Below are 19,074 nucleotides of genomic sequence, written 5' to 3' on the forward strand. Positions count from 1 at the left end.
CGGGAGAGGCCACGACAGTGAGAGGCCCGCATACCGCAAAAAAAAAAAAAAAAAAAAAAAAAAAAAAAAAAATGCCACAGAACTAGAACAATAATCCTAAAATTTGTATGGAACTACAAAAGACCCCAAATGGCGAAAGCAATCTTGAGAAAGAACAAAGCTGGAGACGTCACACTCCCTCATTTCAAACTATATTACTGTAATTTTAGTATAGTAATTAAAAAGTATAGTAAATAAAAAGCACAATATTGGCATAAAAACAGACACAAAAATCAACAGAACAGAATAGAGAACCCAGTAATAAACCCATGCAGATATGGTTTTATTAATTTATGACAAAGGAGTCAGGAGCATATAGTGGGGAAAGGACAGTCTCTTCAATAAATGGTGTTGAGAAAACTGAATAGCCACGTGCGAAAGAATGGATAGTTGTCCTTTTAACTAATAACCCATTTATTAATGCATTCTAAGTATTAGACACTACGCAGAGGGCTATGGGAGGCATAAATACGAATTAGAGAAAAGACTCTTGCCCTTAAGGATCTTTATATCTAGAAGTCTCCATAAGATATGTGTCACAGTGTGACCTTTGCAGTAACCCCATTAGGTAGAGCCAGGATCATTATCCCCATTTTATAACTGGCGAAACTGAGACCCAGAGAAGTGCGGTGCCGCCTAGGGTGACATGGCTGGGAGGCAGGGCCAGGACCAGGACCCAGGGAACCTGACTCCCAGCTTAGGGCTCTCATGTGGAGGTCACGACCAGACTCTTTGTTGGTTAAATGAAATAACTGGTTTCCAGACCCTCAGTGTTGTATAGATCATGTTGAAAAGCTGCCTGGTCGTGCTTTCCCCTTCTTCTGACCCCATCCTCGTCCCCCTGTCCTCTTGTAGCCCCAGGAGACACAATATCCTTGCCCCACACAGCTCCCTCCAGCTCACTTACCTTTTATTTATTTACACGTATTTCTCTCTCTTTTCCCTTTCAGGTTGTGATCAATTATTCAATCGTGAAAGGGCTGAAGTACAATCAGGCAACGCCAACCTTCCACCAGTGGCGAGATGCCCGCCAGGTCTATGGTTTAAACTTTGCAAGTAAGGAAGAGGCGACCACGTTCTCCAATGCCATGCTGTTTGCCCTGAACATCATGAATTCCCAAGAAGGAGGTAAGCGGGGCTCTGTCTTGGCCTGGTGCCTAGACCCTCTCTTGTTCTACCTCTGCCCTCCTACAGTTCTGGCTGCCTGGGTGTCCTCACCCTGCAGCTGCGCTGAGCTGATGCTTTCCGGGTTCTCAGAGAAACCCACTGCCTAACTCTAGATTTAAAGCTATGTTAGCAATTCGAAGGAGGAGAGAATGGCATTTACATCTTTTTTGCCCTTGGTGAGATGCAGATTTGTACTGTGTTCCTAAAGCCGAGTATCCAGATGCGTTTTACATTTGTCATACTAATTCGGTATTCTAGACACATGTTTGGCAGAGATCGGAGGGAACAAGCGAAAATATATTCTTGTATTCAGTTATGCATATGTTTAACACACTTTTACTAAACATGTACTGGGTGTTAGAAACTGACTAGACAGAAGAGGTAAGAAATGGGTAGATGGAGTCCTTTCCCTCAAGGCACTTGGTGTCTTGGAGTAGACGGATTCATGAACTGCTAACTGTAACGTATTGTGATAAGTGTGCTGATAAGGTATGAGTAGGGCAGGGACTTCGGGAACACAGAAGGGGAAATAAGGGACGGCCCATATGGGCTGCCAAGGGAGGCTTTGAGCGGGTGGTGACGTTTGAGCTGGAGTTTTGAAGGGCAGAGAGGTGGGAGTGGGCATCCAGGCAGCGGGAACAGCAAATGCGAAGGCACATGGGCCTGAAAGCCCAGCACATGCTGGGAAAGAGAACACTGCAGTGTCTCTGCAGACTGCGGTGCCGGTAGGAAAGGAATTAGAAGGGTGGCACGGATTGCACGGTGAAAGGCTCCAAGTTGGAAGACTTGGGGTGTAGACAGTGGGCTGGGGGCGGCGAGTGGTGCTAGCAGAAGCTTCTGTGCAGGGCAGGTAAAGCAAAGGAGCAAAAACACGCGTGGCTGTTCTCAAAAATTTGTAGTGTTCGCTTCAGAGGGAGGTCGGAGGCCTTCCAGGATGTTGGCATCTTGGTGGCCACAGAGACAGTCTTGCACTTTGCTGGAGATCTTCCCTTGGTAGGGCGTGGCAGTGAGGAGCTGGGCCTCGGGGGGCCCTGCTGGCCTTGAGTCCTGGTCATTTTTCTAGGCTTCGGTTTCTGTAGCCCTAAGATGGGTGACCTGTGGCTGTCTCTACGTTTAAACGAAGTCGCGTGCGTGCTCGCGGGCTGCCTGACACGCATTCACCGCCCGCTGTCAGTGTTTGCGGTCCTGCCGCTCCTTCTGCTGCCAGAACTGGGGTGGGGAGGGCAGGGACACGGTACTTGGAACCTGGAGCGGGTGGCTTTTAAATACCTATTGTGCCTGGCAGGTTGGAGCTTTGGGACCCAATTTAAACCCTAGGAGAATTTTTTTAAGAAAATAAAGACCACGTTTTGAGTATGCTTCCCGCAGGTCGTGCATAGAACCGGTACTTGTAGAGGTCTGTCCCCACTGTGAAAAGGCCCCAAGGTTTGTGGATTCTCTGCTGAGAGCTGGGGGTGCCCAGTGAGGAACCACAGCGGTGTGAGTGGTGAGTGCAGGGCCTGCCCGCAACATCGTAGGCACCGAATAACCGCCTAGTCAGCCGTCTTTGTTTCCACCCAAGAGCCTTGAGCTTCGTGGTAGAGAGAGCTGAGTTTAAGGTTTCCGATCCGAGCTGCCTCACTTGCCCCGGGATGTGGGAGTTAAGCTAAGCTTTATTTTATCTGTACGTACAGATACATTAAGGGGAGGGGGGGGAAGGTTTTAATTTATTCAGATGACTGACGCAGAGCAACTACTAGTTATTTTTTTAACTTCACCATAGAATCACAAGGAAATCAGCTATTCCAGCCCTCATTTGCAGATAAGAATCGTGTGACCTAGTATGAAGAAATAACTTCCCGGTGCCAGGTAGTAACTCAGATTCAGAACCCCGACCTCCTGCGTCTCCTCTGGGTTGAACGGGTGTCTTTGTTGGGGGAGGGGGTGGACGTGGGCTCACGAGGTGACAGTGGCCCGACTTGAAACTTTCATCTTGGATAGTAGTCGCCCATCCCGGTTCCACGGCCTTTGGTTGTGGGGGAGACCCTGGGCCCACTGAGGAGGAAGCGTTTTCTTCACCTGGGGTGTAGCCCACTGTACCGAACAGAAACCTGAAGTGTGAGCTCGATGAGCGTGTACAAACGCATATGCGGAACCCCTGCCAGGCCCTGACAGGGACCAATTCCCTCCACCCCCTCCCAGGAAAACCAGGATGTCAAGTTCCGTGACAACAGAGCACTCTTACCTGTGTTCGAACTTCGTGTAAATGGATCATATAGTGTGTACTTCGGGGCCTGATTTCTGTCCCTCGACATTACGTCTGAGAGACCCGCCCCTGGACCCGTGTGTCTCTGCAGCCGGCTCTGTCACCGTGGAGTGCCACTCCACGATACATCTGTGCCACCCTGACCCGTAGTTCAGGCCTCAGAGCGCGGGCAGGGCACGGGCAGCCTCTCCACCAGCTACCACAGGAGGCCTCTGCTGCAGGATAATTGTGAGGCTTCTGTCAAATCCCTTCTGTATTGGCAAATTGTGTTCTCCCCTCCTCGGCGGGAGGCGGTTTGCGGTGCACTGGACCCTTGAACCAACACGGCTTTGAACCAGGTGGTCCACTGACAGTGGTTTCTTTTCCATGAATGCGTCTCCGGCCCTACATGATCCGCAGTTGGTCGCGTCTGCGGGTGCGGAGCCGTGGACGTGGAGGCCAGCTGTGCAGTTACACGCAGGTTTTCACCCATGCAGACTCAGAGCCCCACCGCCACGTTGTTCAGGGGTCAAGTGTAGTGAGAAAAGCATGTGTTCGGAGGCAGTGAGATCTTATATTAAGTCTTTGCGCTGCCGCCTGTGGCCTTGGGGTAATAAACCCTACTTCCTAGGGTTGTCATGAAGGTTAAATTTAAAATGTTTATAGAGTACTTAGTGTACAGCGCCTGGTATATGATAAGAGCGTGAATAATACTGGTTCTTTCTGCTTTGGTCCTGCTGAATTTGCTTATCTTCTGTAGGCTTCAGCATCCTTACTTGTAAAATGGGGTCATAAGTCCCACTTACAGAGCTGTGGAGAGGATGCAGTGGCCTGGCACGGGGCCTGGCACCTCGTAAATGGCCGCCTCTGCTCCTTCCTCTCAGCGGCGTGTCCTGTCCTGTGCTAGGCATCTGGGGCTTGGGCCGTCGGATCGTGGACCTCCTGAGACTCAGGGTCTCATCGGCATTTCCCACCTCCCCCTCACGCGTGAGCGACACTAGTGTGGCCTCCTGGGGTCCAACAAACCTGGCGGACGCAAGATGCTTAGATACACACCTGAAAGCCAAGCAGAGCAAATCGTGGCCGCCCAGTCTTCACATCCCTTTCTCTTACCTGACTCTCACCACAGCCCTGGGAAGCGAGTCCCCACACAACTTCGCTGGGTTAGGAGGCCGGGGCTCAAGAGGGGAAGGGGCTTCCCTGGATGTACACCCAGGACTTGACCCGCTCTTGCAGTTTGCACCCTCTGTGTGCTGAGGACAGGTCACGACTCTGTTGTTTCTTTGTTCCTTCCTGCCTGTCACCCTGGTGAAGCCCATCGTTCAGCCGGAGTTCTTGACATTACCCTGGAGAAAGAACGGGCGCAACAGAGTAATATTTTTGCTGCCTGGCTTCTACATGGAAGAGAGAGTAGAGAGTCAGAGAGACTCTTGAGAGATCTGTTTTGCTGACATTGTTCCTTGGTACCCACAAAACCTGTCTTTTATGCCAGTGAGTTTTGGATACTCAATCTTCAACTTCAGGCCCAACCTAGGGAACCTAAAGCCAATTTAGCAAAAGTCAAATCAATAAATAATGGTCCTGTCGCCTGGTGCTTTCAGTTCCCTGGGTAGGGACAGGAGTGCAGAGCTGGCTCAGGGTTCTCTGGGGACCCACAAGGCTCTGGGTTCAGGGGTTATCTCGGTGGATAGGGACAGTCAGCCACTGGGTTCTTGGGGCTTTTTCTATAGAAATTGGCACCTGGAGGTAGTTTGGGAGGTGGGGAGGAGCTGTCTGTCTCCTAATGCACAGCCGTCTTCTGCGTGGAGGAGGAGGAGTGCCGACGTTGGCGGAAACGGGGCCTCCCTGTGGGCGCCTCTCCGTGACGAGGTGTGATGGCCACGGGTGGTGTGTGTGCTTAGGGGGACTCAGAGTGGGGCTTCTGTGGTCTAGTTGGATGGCAGAGATGATGACTGTAGTAATAATAACATCTAGGCTTCCTCTTCAAAGCCCAGGATTTTTGCTTCTTACCAGGATCTTCTCCCACGTGCCCCTTCCCTGCCCTTCTCGAGGGAAGGCTCCCACTAACCAGGCAGCCCCACAGGTAGGCCTTAGCTGGCTAAGGAAGGACTTCTTATACTCTAAAGAGCCTATAATTTGGCTTTTATTTCCCACAGGTTGTCAGGCCGGCTGCTGTTATACACATTTCTTCAGATGGGGGCTTGGGGTTAAAAGAGGTGACATGTCTGCCAGAACCTTCCAGTGGAACTGAGACTCAATTTTAGGGCTTCTGGTTTGAAATCCAGTGTTTTTTCTACAACACTGCACTGCCTCAGTAGGTCAGAGGGGAGGGTCAACCAGCCTTGGGCCCCGCCTGAGCCCACAGCTCCGGGTGGTCTTCTTGCTTTGGGGATCACAGGGGCTTGGTCAGGGCAGTGAGCGTGGCTCATGGCACGTTACAGCTGCTACAGAAAAAGGACCGAGGACGCGGGCCTCGGTGTCGGCAAGTCTCCACCGCCTCAACTCGCACACCACCGACGCACGTACCTGGACGCTGCGGCTGCCGTCCTCAGTGCGCGCGCGCACACCTCCGTCTGGGCAAGCCGCCAGCCGTCAGGCAGGGCAGCGGTGTTCACGGGCTATGCTTGGCCAGCCGGCCCAGCTCAGCTTCCCTCCCCGCTGCAGTTCATTCTCTTAGCAGACTTCAGTTCACAGTCTAGTGGCCTTATAAAGGCAACTGCTTCTACATGCTTCCATGTGAGCCTGCTTCTGACCTTAAACAGGTCATTTCTCTGGGGGCCCCAGTTTCCCCGTTTCTGAAAGGAGGGATACAGACTCGATCAAGCTCTCTACACGTCCTTCTAGCCCTAATGGTTTAGACTTTACGTATATTGTCTGGACAGAGTGAATGCTAGTTCACTGCTTATAGATGTGGTCACTGTGGCCGATGCTAGAAGCAGGAAAAACCCTGTGAAGAAACTGGACGGAAGAATGTCCTTCTTTACTTCCCGAAGGACCTGGCACGTCTGGGAGGCAGCATCCCTCATCATCCACAGTCCTTGTTTATAACTGAAAAATAGAAAATACAGACAAGCAAACAAAAAATTACCTCTGATCCTAAACCCCAGAGATGACTGCTGTTAACACTTATGTAGCCTTCCAGAGTTTTCTGTGTTCACATGTGACTGAAGAGCTATTCCCCAGAAATAGTCTGTATGTACTGTCTTGTAAGGTTTTCTCACTTGGCACTATGGTATGCATGTCCTTCTGTGCCAAGGAAGTCGGATCTCCTCACCATTTAAGTGGCCAGAGTGTTGCACTGAGTACCGTATAGAGGTGTTACTACAATTTAACCAGCCTTCGGCTTGAAAGTAAGTTGGCCCCATTTTTCACTACTACGTTCACGTGACAGAGGGCTGGCTCTCTTGTATGTTTATGTGTTAATTTGTATGTATGCTTTGTGTCTTATGTTCATCTTTACACACTTGTCCAATTCTATCTTGGGATATTTCTGAGTCAAACAGTACATACATTTCTAAAGCTTTGACGTATCTTGCTGAACACACCTTCCGGAATGAGAGTACTAGTTTGTACTGTGTCCAGCCCAGTTGATGGTCACCCACTGCTGAGCCTGCACCAGGACCGGGCCTTAGTACTCCTATAATCTTAGCAAACACAAGAGAAGGGAAAACGTATCATTTTAATTTGCTTTTGTGTTTACTAGTATGATGACCATTTTTCATATGCTAATTTGAGATTTCATTTTTCCCATTATTTTCAGCAGTAGTTTTAATTAAGTGCAGTACAACACGGAAGGCTGCAAACCTCCTGCGCCTTTAGTCACGTCTCCGTAATTTCCCACTCCCAAAGCAGGTGCGTCCTCTAATGACCAAGAGATCTTTTATTTCCTTTGGCAAACGAGTGGAGGCAGTCTGCTCTCATGTAGTGTGTTTCAGGCTCACGACAGGTAATAAATACACCTCCCTCACCCGGTTGCTGTGAAGTAGTGTTACCTCATCTGTATCTTAGGAGCCGTTGTTATTCATGCTCGTCTGCATAGACGTGGAAGAAAACATTCACTGTCATTCTCTTTCATTCCCTGGAACTTTACTTCTGCTGGAGGAACTTCTTTCTGTTTAGAATCTGGAATCATGTCAGTAGGTCAGAGAGATTCCTTGGCTGTTCCTTCATCTGGCTTCTTAAAGCAGGGAGGGGGTCTAGGAGTTAGAAGACCTAGCTGTTTCAAGCTCTCAGGTGTCTGGGTGCCTGTTTGAGAAAGCGTTTCCCTGAGTGATTCACTCGGTAACAAGAAAAAGAAAAATGGCTCTTTTGTTGGAAAAGCAAATGTGTAGATAAGTAATTCCCTCACTGACCTATATTTAGAAATAAATTTAAAGATGGGAAGGATCTTAGAGATACTTAGCCAAGGTTTTTTTTTTCCAAAAAAACTGGGGTTTTTTTGTTTTGCTGTTTGGAGCTACTTCTCTGGTTGAAGGGGAAGGACGGCGGGGAGCTGGCCTCCCCGAGGGCTCTGTGGCGGCTCCGGAGAGCACAGACCTCGGCGGGTCGTGCCAGCACCCGGCCCGTGCACCTGCTGCCGCGCCCCACGGCCTCCCGTCTCGGGCAGCTACAGCCAGCACCCTCGGCCCTGCCCATCCCCTCTGCCGGATACTTAGGTGTTTTACTCACAACACCTCTGTGGGGTCTGCTTCCCCGCCACCTTACTGGTTCTACTGGTGGTAGGACCGGTGCAGCCTTAGTCACCAGCCGTTCTCCAGGAACAGAGCCGCAGAGGCGCACAGGGAGCTCAGGAAATGCGTGCGACAAGCAGCAGCCTTTTTGACCTTCCGAATCTCAGGAGCCCGGGTTCTGTTCTTCTGGGCTCGGGCTCAGGAGGTCTGGCTCTGGCCCCACCCAGCTCCGCTCCTCGCGGGTGCCCCTGATCGGTGCAGTGACCTCCGTGGGCCTCAGTTTCCTCGTCTGCACCGTGCAGTGCTGGTTATCCTCCAACGTCCCTCCAGGCCAGAGGCCCTCAGAGCCCTTTGTGTGTGGTGCCCTGTCGGCTCCGGGGAGGAAGAGGCCATGGTGGCCGGTAGGTTAGCAGGCCTGGGTGCTGCTCGCCTACATGCAGCCTGGGCAAATCACCTCCTTCTTCTGCGCCTCGGTTTCTCCATCTGTAAGATGGGCGGATTCTGAGGCGTTCGGCGCAGCACGGCGCGTGAAAGGCTGTGATGGCGACCAGCCAAGCCCCGTCCGACGGAGGAAGAGGCCCCCGCAGCACAGCGTCTGGGTTCCCCGGGAAACTCCGCCCTCGGTGGGAAGAGCCTGGCCTGGAGGTTGGGCATCTGGTTGTTGGCCAGCTCGGCCGCCGCCATGCCTGTGGCTTCAGGCGTGTCTCCTCTGCTGTGCGGGCGTCGGTGCTTAGGCTGGACTAGTCAGGTGGTTCCAACAGGGACAGTGTGGGAGCGGAGAGGAGGCGTTTGGTGGCCGGTGGACAGAGGGCCGGGAGCGCTGGACACATCACAGTGTGCTGGGCAGCCCCACGCGGTCACATATCGTCCTGCGTGTCCCACCAAACACGTGGCGGCAAGGAACTTCATTATCTGAGCCAGAACTTTCCTGTGTTGCAAGAAGAAGCACTCCTTTTTTTTTTTTTAATTAAGTTATTTATTTATGTTTGGCTGCGTCAGGTCTTCATTGCTGCACTTTCTCAAGTTGCAGCGAGCGGGGGCTACTCTTTGTTGCGGTGCGCGGGCTTCTCATCACGGTGACTTCTCTTGTTGCGGAGCACGGGCTCTAGGTGTACGGACTTCTGTAGTCGTGGCACGTGGGCTCAGTAGCTGTGGCTCGCAGGCTCCAGGGCACAGGCTCAGTAGTTGTGGCGCACGGGCTTAGTTGCTCCATGGCATGTGGGATCTTCCCGGACCAGGGCTCGAACCCGTGTCCCCTGCGTTGGCAGGCGGGTTCGTAACCACTGCGCCACCAGGGAAGCCCCTCCTTTGTTTTTTAATAGCAGTTTTAGTATGTGCTGAATTTTCTAGGAATGCAACCACCACGTGCTTCAAAAGAAAATTGTGCTTTAGTTTGTTTGTAACTTTACCAAGAATTGTTTTCTCTTTTGGAAAATCTTATCTCCAGCATTATCGCTGGTGAGATACACACACAGCACCGCATTATTGAAACCGCTTGTGTCAGTAGTGGTCACTGTGTGTCTGGGGGTGGTGCCAGCATCTGACTGATGATGTCTCCTACTGTAGTTGTCTGAGCTTTTACGTGGTGTCTTATTATTGGTTACTTCTCTCTCTTCTCTCCTTTATTATTTTTTTCTAATTTATGTAGGTAGGTTGTATAATCTTTGAATTTCACTTCAGTATAATACAGGGAGTGTTATAAAATGTTTGTAATAAAAAGGGGCCATTGAGTCTGAAAGGAAGGGCTAGAAGTTCTGTAAAAACGAGACGAGTTCCACCTTCATCACATCTGTTATCTCCTTGGATCGACACCTAACAGTGCCGGCTGGATAAGGGAGGCTGGCATCCGAACACGGTTCCTCTTCTCCTCCAGAGACAAGCAGGAGAGGCAGCGGGGCCCCCGGGAGGCGGGGGGTGGGCGGGGAATGTACATTTTGGAGCCAGGGTACCGCGGTGTGAAGGAGAGCCACGCGTTCCTCCCGCCTCTCCTCCGAGCGCGCCTCTGCTCCAGCACCGCATCCCTCTGACAGCGCACCAAGCGGTCCAGACACCGCCTGCCTGCAGGCGGCACCCACAGGCTACGGGCTCAGCCCCGAAAGACCACCCCCACCCCTTTCAGGAGCCAGTCACCTGTGCTTCTGACCAACAGGCCATGAGTCAGAGGGGGCCTGTGACCTCCTCAGGTTCAATTAATTTGCTAGAGTGGCTTGCAGAACTCAGAGAAATATCTGACTTACTAGATTACCGACCAGTGTATTAGAAAAGGATGGAACACTGGAACGGCCAGATGGACGAGATGCACGGGGCAAGGCTTGTGGAACGGGCCCAGAGCTTCTGTGCCCTCTCTGGGCAGCACCCTCCCCAGTCTCCACATGTTCAGCAGCCCAAGATCTCTGAACCCCATACTTTTGGGTTTTTTATGGGGGTTTCATTACATAGGCCATAGGTGATTGAACCCAAGCTCTAGCCAGTCTGCCCTCCGTAGAGGTCAAGGGCGTGGGGACTGAAAGTCCCAGCCCTCTAATCAAAAGTCACTGCATTAACATCAACTCAAGCGTGGTTGAAAGGGCCTGTTAGGAGTAACAGAATACCCCCATTTCACCTCCATGCTCTGAAGCTGTTTCAGGAAGTGAGAAGAGGACTAAACGTTACCACGAAAGATGCCCCTTTGGCTCCTATTTAGGAAATTACAAGGGTTTTAGGAGCTATGTGCCGGGAACAGTGTACGAAGACCAAATATACATTTCTTATTATAAATCACAGTATCACCCTTGGGTTCAAACGTCTGCGACTCACAAGCAGTGTGACCCTGACAGGTCACTTCTTCTATAAAATGCATACAATAATACCATTGATGGCTGGAGGATTACCCGACACAATTCCTGTGTGACACCTGCACCTGCAGGTGTCCAGGAAATACAGTTGGTTTCCTCCAGGCTCCTGCGCTCTCCCCCCACAGACACTGCTGCTCCTTGTCAGCAGATAAGCGCTCTTTCATTAAACTAGGTTCTCAGAACTTCCCGAAGTCACTGTCTAGTTGTCTTTCCTTGTTCCTGAAGGGTAGGGCCCTGGTGGCACCAGATGCGAGGCCCCAGGCTGATGGCCTCCAGCCATCTGGTGGGAGTGGGCTTTTGAGAATAACCTTCCCCCTCCAGGCCTCCACTGGTGTGGAGGACAGATGGTGGAGGCCCGGCCAGCACTGATGTGCGACCAGAGAAGGCCTTAGACATCAGGAAGCTGGGCTTCCGTTTTGCAGCTAGGACCCAGTGAGGGGAGGGACTTGTGCCGGTTGCACAGCACATTGGGGCGGAGCTGGCACCTGCGCCCAGGGCTCCTCCCGCTGTCCCACATCACGCCCACTCCTTCCTAAGAAAGGATTTTCCCTGGGACCCAGACCCAGGGTGGGGCTCGGAAGAGAGCTGAGAAGCCTGGAAGGCGGGGCTCGGGAGGGCTTGAGGGCGTGGCTTTGTCGTGTTCTCTCCAGTGACATCCAGTCCGGCCCTCCCAGTGGGCAGAGCCATGCCGTCCTGTAGCTCACTCTCCCACGGCTTCACCTCCTTACTGTCAACTCCAGCAGCGTGGGAAGACCCCAAGCCAAAGCTGAGGGTCCCCTCCTCCATTCCCGCTAAGACCCCAAGTAACTCTTCAGATCAGAAGATGCGGCAACCCTCAACTCATCCCAGAGTCATAGACGCTCCCAGTAGGTCACCAGCGGTGATGAGGGGAGGGGCCAGTGTCATGTGCACGTGATCGAGCCTGAGTGTGCCAGGAAGAGTGGAAGAGACGGCCCAGAGGGCCCCCACGGCATGTTGGGCCTTTCTCACCGACCGCCAGGGCCTGGGGCCCAAGAATGCTTCAAGCAGGAGACCATTACAGCCAGCACTGGAGGCGGGAGCCCGTTTCCCCAGGACCTTAGGGCTCCTGGAGCCCCCGGAGGGGTGCTGGGAGGACCTGTGTCCCAGCGCCTGGGCTTCTAGGGCAGGACCGTGAAGTTGCATCCACAGGGGAGAGGCCAGGAGCAGCCCTGCTGCTGTCCTTGGGCAGGACTCCTCGCAGCCTCAGCTTCTTCATCTGTAAAATGGGGTGGTCAGGCCTACCTCAGATGAGATCATGGGTGTACAGCACAGCGTGGGCTGGCGGCAGGAGTTCTGAAGACTGGCTGGCTTGTCACGAGCAGGAGGTAACACCTCAGAGCATCCAGGCTCTGCGTGGGAGTATGGCTTTCCTTTAACGGCCTTGGGCGCAGGGTTAGGTGCAGGAAGGCCTCAGAATGTTAAAGCCTGCTGTTGGCGCTGCGCAGGGAGGGGAACAGGGGCTTGCCTGGTCAAAGGCAACTTTGCTTACAGTTTGGGGGTTGCATGCAGTGAATTTCAAACTGTCTATGTTGTGGAGTGCCAGGGGTTCACCAGGCATGTCCTACCCTCACCCTGATAACAACCACAGTAGTTCCACTTTATTTTATCTTTTGGGAGTCTGCAAAAAAGGAACACCTGGTAGCTTGGTGCAAATCCACACGGGGTGAGTTAAAGCACGTCTCTCAGAACAGAGCGGTGTGGCCTTTTGTTACCTGGTTTGCTTGTGGTAACATCATTCGTTGGTACATTTCAAGCTGGTGCTGGTGATAGATGCTCCCCCAGTCTTTCCAATGTCCTTAGCCGCTGCAGCGTCAGCTCCCACGGGAGGGCGCCCGGGCCAGGGCCTCTCCTGCAGAGTGAGGTCCAGAGCCGTTTCCTCTCACTGCCCCACCTCCCGGCTTCGCAGAGCCGGGGCTGGATTCTGCTTTTCATAAACCTCTTTTCTTCTTAAAATTACCTGCTTTTTTCTCCTAAGGAAAAAAGCTGTCTTCACCTCCCTCCTGCGGAGGCCGTGGGCACTTTCTACCCCCGACAAAGGGTCACTGAGGACACCCGCTCCCTGAGGCTCCGCGTCCTCTCCTGCCTGCCCCCTGGTGGCCGCTGCGCACCAGACACCAGGGACGTCCTACCACCTGCACCCACGGTGACTCACCAGGGCACCTTCCCCAGACCCCCCCCCGCCAGCGTGCCCTCCTGTCCCCACTCTTCCAAGCCCCACTCTTTCTGTGCGACCCTGGCTCTGCAGACGAAGCCGTTTCCGGCCACCGTGGCGGGATGCCCCACTCCTTCCCCGCACTCCCACGGTGCTTCATTTATGCCTCCATCGTGGGGGTTAATGCCACCTAGCATGTCGTATTGTCCTCAGCATGTGAGTTTGGTCAGGCTGGGAAGTCAGAAAGTGTCCTGTTTGTCTCTGGACCCTCAAAAACCAGCACACTGTCTAACTGACAAGCTCTGGCTGCATCCATACGGTTGAGGGGGGGCAAACCAAGACCCGGGGACTTGCCGGTCTTGAGACCTCCAGGCCCATATTGCGATTGCACTGGATGGTCTATCCTGACGCGGGCGTGCGCTGGGCCCGACCCCAGACCCCAGCCTCACGTGTGTTGTCCTCGCGCTTTGTGCTTGGGCTGCGAGCCGCAAGGCACCCTCCCCTCCCCTCCCTTCCCCTCCCCTCCAGGGGCCTCCTCCTGCCTCTCAACACATGGTCAACCACTTGGTTTGAGCTTGCTATTTGCTCATCTAGACTGTGAGCCCGTCGAGGGCAGGAGCCCCAGAGTAGGGCCAACACGTCCCAGGTGTTTGGACAGTAGGTGAGCTCGCTGGTGTGGTCACATCTGTCTGTCTGTCTCTCTGTCCCTCACGTGGCCTGATGCTTCCTGCCGTCACTCCATCCTCTGCAGACCAAGACGACGTTCCTGGACCAGCACCACTTGTGGAACTGGGCGCAAGGCGAGGGGTGCTATCTGTGATTGAGGGACATGGCACATAGAACTGTCTCACACAGAAATCGCACCCGTCACCTTGGCCCGCCTAGCGGCACCCTGAACCAAGGAATACGCCTTCCCCAGCCAGCAGCCGTGTTCTCACCGACCTCCAGCGCTTTGTCGCCCTGCACGGGGTACATGTGTATTGGACGTGGAGTCAGGCAGGTCTGGGTTCGGGCACTGCTCGTGTCAAGGGTGTGCCCTCGGGCAGGTCACGTGTCTGAGACTCAGTTTCCCCATCTGTACAATGGGTTTACTACACCTACCTCACAGGGTTGTTGTGAGGATAACATGAGATGATGTTTGTGCAAGTTTTTTGTCACCTGTAAATTACTGTAACAATTGGAAGTTACTTTTTTTTTTTTTTTTTTTTTTTTTTTTAGTATTTGAAAAGTTAACTAACTAACATATCAACTCCTGTGGTGATGCCTTGGGAGACACAGGGAGGCCGGGCTGCTTGGGCTGGGATGGTGAGTTCAAGTCAAAGGTCCAAGGAGAGGCTGTGCCTGGCCCTTGGGGTCTCCCTCTGCTCCTTGGCAGTACTTTGTAGCCCCTTGGGGCCCCTCATTTCTGAGCATCCCAGCAGCAGCCTGCTGCCATCATTGTCTTCCTTTAAAGCACTGCTGGTTTGTGTGTAGCTGCCATCCCGGAGAAGGAGGACCTCCTTCCACCAGCCCCAGGGTCATCTCCCTAACGCTAATGGGAGGATTTCTTTGGGGCTTTTCGTTTTCCTTAGATCTGGCCTGGGCGCCACATGCTCAGTCGGGGCTTGAGCTCGTGAATGGTCCATTATGGATGCCCGCCTCGCCGGTGCCCACCAAGTACATCTCGGGTTAGGTCGTGGTGAGCAGCCCGTGGCCAGCACAGCGCCTGACAGATGACACAGACTCTGGGGGCAGAGGACAGGGTGCCAGGCCCGTGCTCCAGGCCCTGCCACACAAGAGCCTGTGAAACCTTGAGCAAGCCGTTTCATCACCCCGAGCCTCAGTTTCCTCATCTTTAAAGGTGGTTATGATAACCACCTACAAAGTTGCTGTGAGACTCAGATGATAACGTAAGTGGGAGTGTGACTTGCAAGCTGTAAAGCACCCGAAGAATGCAAACTTGCCCCTGCGGCACCCCATCCCAGCACTGTCTGAGATCTCAGCCCTCAGAAATGTCCAGAGTCCTCCCTGGTGTGGGAAGAAACAGTGACATGCCCGGGGGCTGGCCCACATGCTCCTCAAGGAAAGGAACGTGTCTTTTGTTATACCTGTCCCACCTGGTCTCATTGGGCCCCCTGGCATCCTCCTGAGACTGTGAGGGACAGGCTAGGAATTCCTGTCCCCACCTTAAGGCTGAAGAAACAAAGGCTCACCGCAGTGATTCGCCAAAGGCTACACTAGTGAGTGACAGAGCCCAAGTCTCCGATTCAAAGTCCAGGCCCTTGCCCCGTGAGGCAGATGGCCTGTCAAAGAGACCCCAGTCAGCTGGTGGCCTCCACACTTTCTAAATCATAACCCAGCTTGATCATGGGTTGATTATTATGGGCATTTAACCTGGCCCATCTTTATAACGAAATGCCTACTTCTTCTGAAATAAGTCAAAAATTAATGAGCATCCATTTTCTTTTTTCTCAGTTAGCATACTTAATATCTTTCCTAAAGGATGATAATTTCCAGGTCAGCCTTCTGCCAACTTTAGCTCATTAGGATAAGAGCCAGCTCAAATATTTTAGTAAGTGACCATCCCAGGGACGCAGAAACCCAGGTGCTGGACTTGGATGCAACTTGCAGCTTCTAGAGTGGACAGGGTGTGAGCGTTTGAGACCCTGCCCCCAACCTGCTTGTCAGCTGCCTGCCTTCATTCATCATTTATTCATTCAGCAAACGACTGGGCTTTCGCAGTGGACACCTACTTGATTTACCTGCTTCTGCCCTTAGTCTGCTCTCCACACACAAGCAGATTGATCTTTCCACGTCTAGGTCAAGCCAGGTCAGCCCTCGCTCAGGACTCTCCAGAGACTTACAGTCGTACCCAGAATCAAATCCAAACCCTGACCGAGGCCTGCGTGGACCTCCCTGGCCCTGGCTGCCTTGCTCATTCACTTCCGCCCCGCTCTCTGCCTCACCCTCTTACTTCCGATCACAGCGGCCTCCTGATCGCCCCCCGACTGTGCCGCGCGTGCGCCTTCACCACGGTGTCCCTTCTGCCTGGATGCTCTTCCCTCCCAGTAACCCATGGCTCACATGACACTCGTCAGCGAGGCGGGACCCACACACCTGCCCCTTCAGCTCTTCCTGCTGGGTCCCTCCTGTTACGTGCTTCCGTGTTGCCTGTCTTTCCTCTCGAGAACCAAGGGCCCAGGAGAGCAGTTTGTGTCCACGGCTGTATCCCCGGTGCCGCGCACAGTGACGTTTGTGTGATGGATGAAGGAGCAGGCATATCCCGGGCCTGTTCTGTTCTATGCACCAGCACACAGAGAGGACCAAGACACGGTTCCCGCGTCCGCAGAGCTCAGTCAGGCAGAGAAGAGGGACTTGACAGTACAGTGTGGCCAGTGCGGGGACAGAGAGAAGTAAGTCCAGGGCCTCGGGAGCCTGAGATGCAGGGACAGGGCTCCAGGAAAGCCTCTGCAGTGGGCATGCTGGATCTGGGGCTTCAAGGATGGATAGAAGTTTGCCAGTTTGAGAAGAGAGAGGGCAGTCAGGTGAGGAAGCTGCGCGTGCAGGGGCACAGAGACGTGTTTGAGCCTTTCACGGGGGCACTTCCTACCCTGGACGGGTGTGGGGGAATCGGTGAGGCCTACGGAAGAGTCAGGGCCAGGTCTTGAAGGGCCGAGACCTTCCCCTCGAGCCCCAGGCCTTCATGGCCTCCACTCCCTGCCAGACAGATCTTCAGAGGTGAAAAATTACATCCTGATATCCCGCCCTGGCGCCGTGGCTCTCGCCAGGGCTTAGAGGGAGGGTCCTTGCCGAGTCCCAGCTGACTGGGACTTCCTGAGGGCCCCGTGCTCTGCCTCTGTGGCTCCTGGGCAGCTCTTGGCCACAGCCCGTGGCTTCTAAGTGGACTCAGCAGTGGTTTGCCCCGGCCGGCCAGCCCCAGTCCCCACTGTCCGTGGATAGCACCCCGCCTGTCTCCCAGCTTTGGAGGGACACGGCACGCTGTCTGCAGTGGCAGACGGGTGGGACTGAAAGAGTCCTGGCTTCACCCATCTTTACCACCGATTGGGGGTAATTCATGCCTCTGAAACTCCATTTCTGATCTGTTGCGTGGGGTTGTAATAACAGCCTGTCAGGTGGTTTTGAGAAGTAGACACGGCGATGTGGAGGCATAAATGTAGGACATCTCTCTTCTCAGGATGCTCACAGTCCAGCAGGGATGCACACAGGCACGGCACAACTCTGCTAAAAGGCAGCCTGGGGCCTGGCGGGCGGGCCGTCACCAAGTCCCTGAGCAGGCCTTGTGGGGCAGAGGTGGGAACGTGCCACGTCGCAGGCAGAGGAAGCGCCAGGGAAAGGCGGGAAAGAAAGGAACATTTCAGGAGGACGCAGGCGACCTGCTGAAGAACAGAGAGGTTAGAGCACCCGGGGCGAGGCTCAGAGCGCGGGTCGCAGGGCCCTGGATGCCGGTCAGGACCCCGCCATCCTGGGGCTGGTATGTGGCAGAGCTGCGAGAGACCCCCAGTCTCCAGAGTCCTTGCAAGTCCTGGGCCATACCGTAAAAACTCATGCAGATTTTATGTTCTTCTCCGTGGTGTATCCGTGCCGCCTTCCCTATTTGGAATTATTTCCTATTCAGTAAAACTGATGCTCCAGAAGGGTGGTCTGTGCCCTCTGGTTTCTGCACATACCGCAGAGCACCCCAAGCTGTGGAAGGGTCTGCCCAAGGCACAGGGGCCGCTCCAGTTGAGGCCTGGAGGGCGGAGAGTGGCCTGGCGTCAGCAGCAGAGTGCAGGGGCAGCCCTACCGTTGTGACCTCAGTGACTCAGGCACAGCTGGAGATTAGCCAAGCCACACATAACGGGCAGGACGTTCTTACATGAGCTCATCTGGAAAACCTAGAGTAAACCCTTGCTGAAGAAACAGGTACATTTAATTAGCCAGTTCATAGGTTCGTAGTGTAAAAAAGGACTTTACAAGCCATATCAGCCAAGACCCTCGGTTCACACACAGAGAAACCAGCTCGGGAAGCCCGGCTCCGGCGGCAGCAGGGCTCACATGCAGCTGTTTGCCTGCCTGTGTTTCGGTCGCTCCTGAGTCCCTTTGCAAACGCTGCTGTTGAAATGTCGCCACACGCTTCTGGAGCATCTGGCAGCTGGAGGCGGAGCAGGCAGCTTAGTCGGGTCCGAGCCCTGCCGCCTGCAGGGTGTGAACTCTGCGGATCTCATCCACTGCGCCTTCAGCAGTTGGAGGTAATGGAGACACTAAAGCCCAAAGAGGATTAACACTCGGCTCTGCTGAGCCGCACCCTAGCTTCGGTTACCACCTCACCTTCAGTTTCCCCAGCTGTTCGCAGCGAACACGTAGTGCTCTTCTAAGTCCAAGTGGCCCACGGCTGGTGGGGTGGGCCCGGAGTTGGATTTCTGACCACTGGATACCAAGGAGAGAAGCTGCTCCTCAAGACCTCCCCTTTGGGGCGTTCTCTCAACATGACCCATTGCAGAGCTGACCTCTGAAGAGGCAGGAAGCCGATGGGGACAGAACACGGGCTCGGAAGCTGCAGGAGCTCGTTCTTCTGACTCCGTCACAGATTTGACGTAGACAAGCTTTTAGTCTCTCTGGGTGTCCCTGGCCTGCTGAGGTAATGATAATTCCACTCCTGGGATGTGTTATGAGAATTTTGTAGATACAGGTACGAAATGTTAGTCACTCAGAATTTCCTAAGAAGAAGAGGCACTGGCAGAGGGCTGAGTCGTGCTATGTCAGACTCTAGGCTGACACGAACGCATGGAAGATCCACACCCCGAGGTAAGCGGCGCTCTCGTTGTGTTTCAGACCAGAAAACAGAGTGAAAGAGCTTCAGCAATATGCCCAAGGTCAAAGGGTGACAGAGCCAGGCCTCCGATTTAGCTCCAAGTGGCTTCAAGTCCATGCACTCTGTAAACGGGGAGTGCTGCTCTCAGCACCCGGTGCCTCCTCTGGCTCAGCCTC

The 19,074-nt window shown here is 53.7% G+C and overlaps 1 protein-coding gene across 6 annotated transcripts in view; it reads left to right on the forward strand.

The window, feature by feature from the left end:
- The window catches only part of EVL (Enah/Vasp-like), a 162,188-nt gene that overhangs the window by 109,961 nt on the left and 33,153 nt on the right, over nucleotides 1–19,074 (forward strand). For all 6 annotated transcript variants that reach the window (XM_028496387.2, XM_055088713.1, XM_028496388.2 and 3 more), the window contains exon 3: nucleotides 990–1,167. In XM_028496387.2, the coding sequence (XP_028352188.1) occupies nucleotides 990–1,167 (178 nt within the window). The remainder of the gene's footprint in view (nucleotides 1–989; nucleotides 1,168–19,074) is intronic.

Source organism: Physeter macrocephalus, chromosome 11, assembly GCF_002837175.3.
Source record: "Physeter macrocephalus isolate SW-GA chromosome 11, ASM283717v5, whole genome shotgun sequence".
NCBI classification, from domain to species: Eukaryota; Metazoa; Chordata; class Mammalia; order Artiodactyla; family Physeteridae; genus Physeter; species Physeter macrocephalus.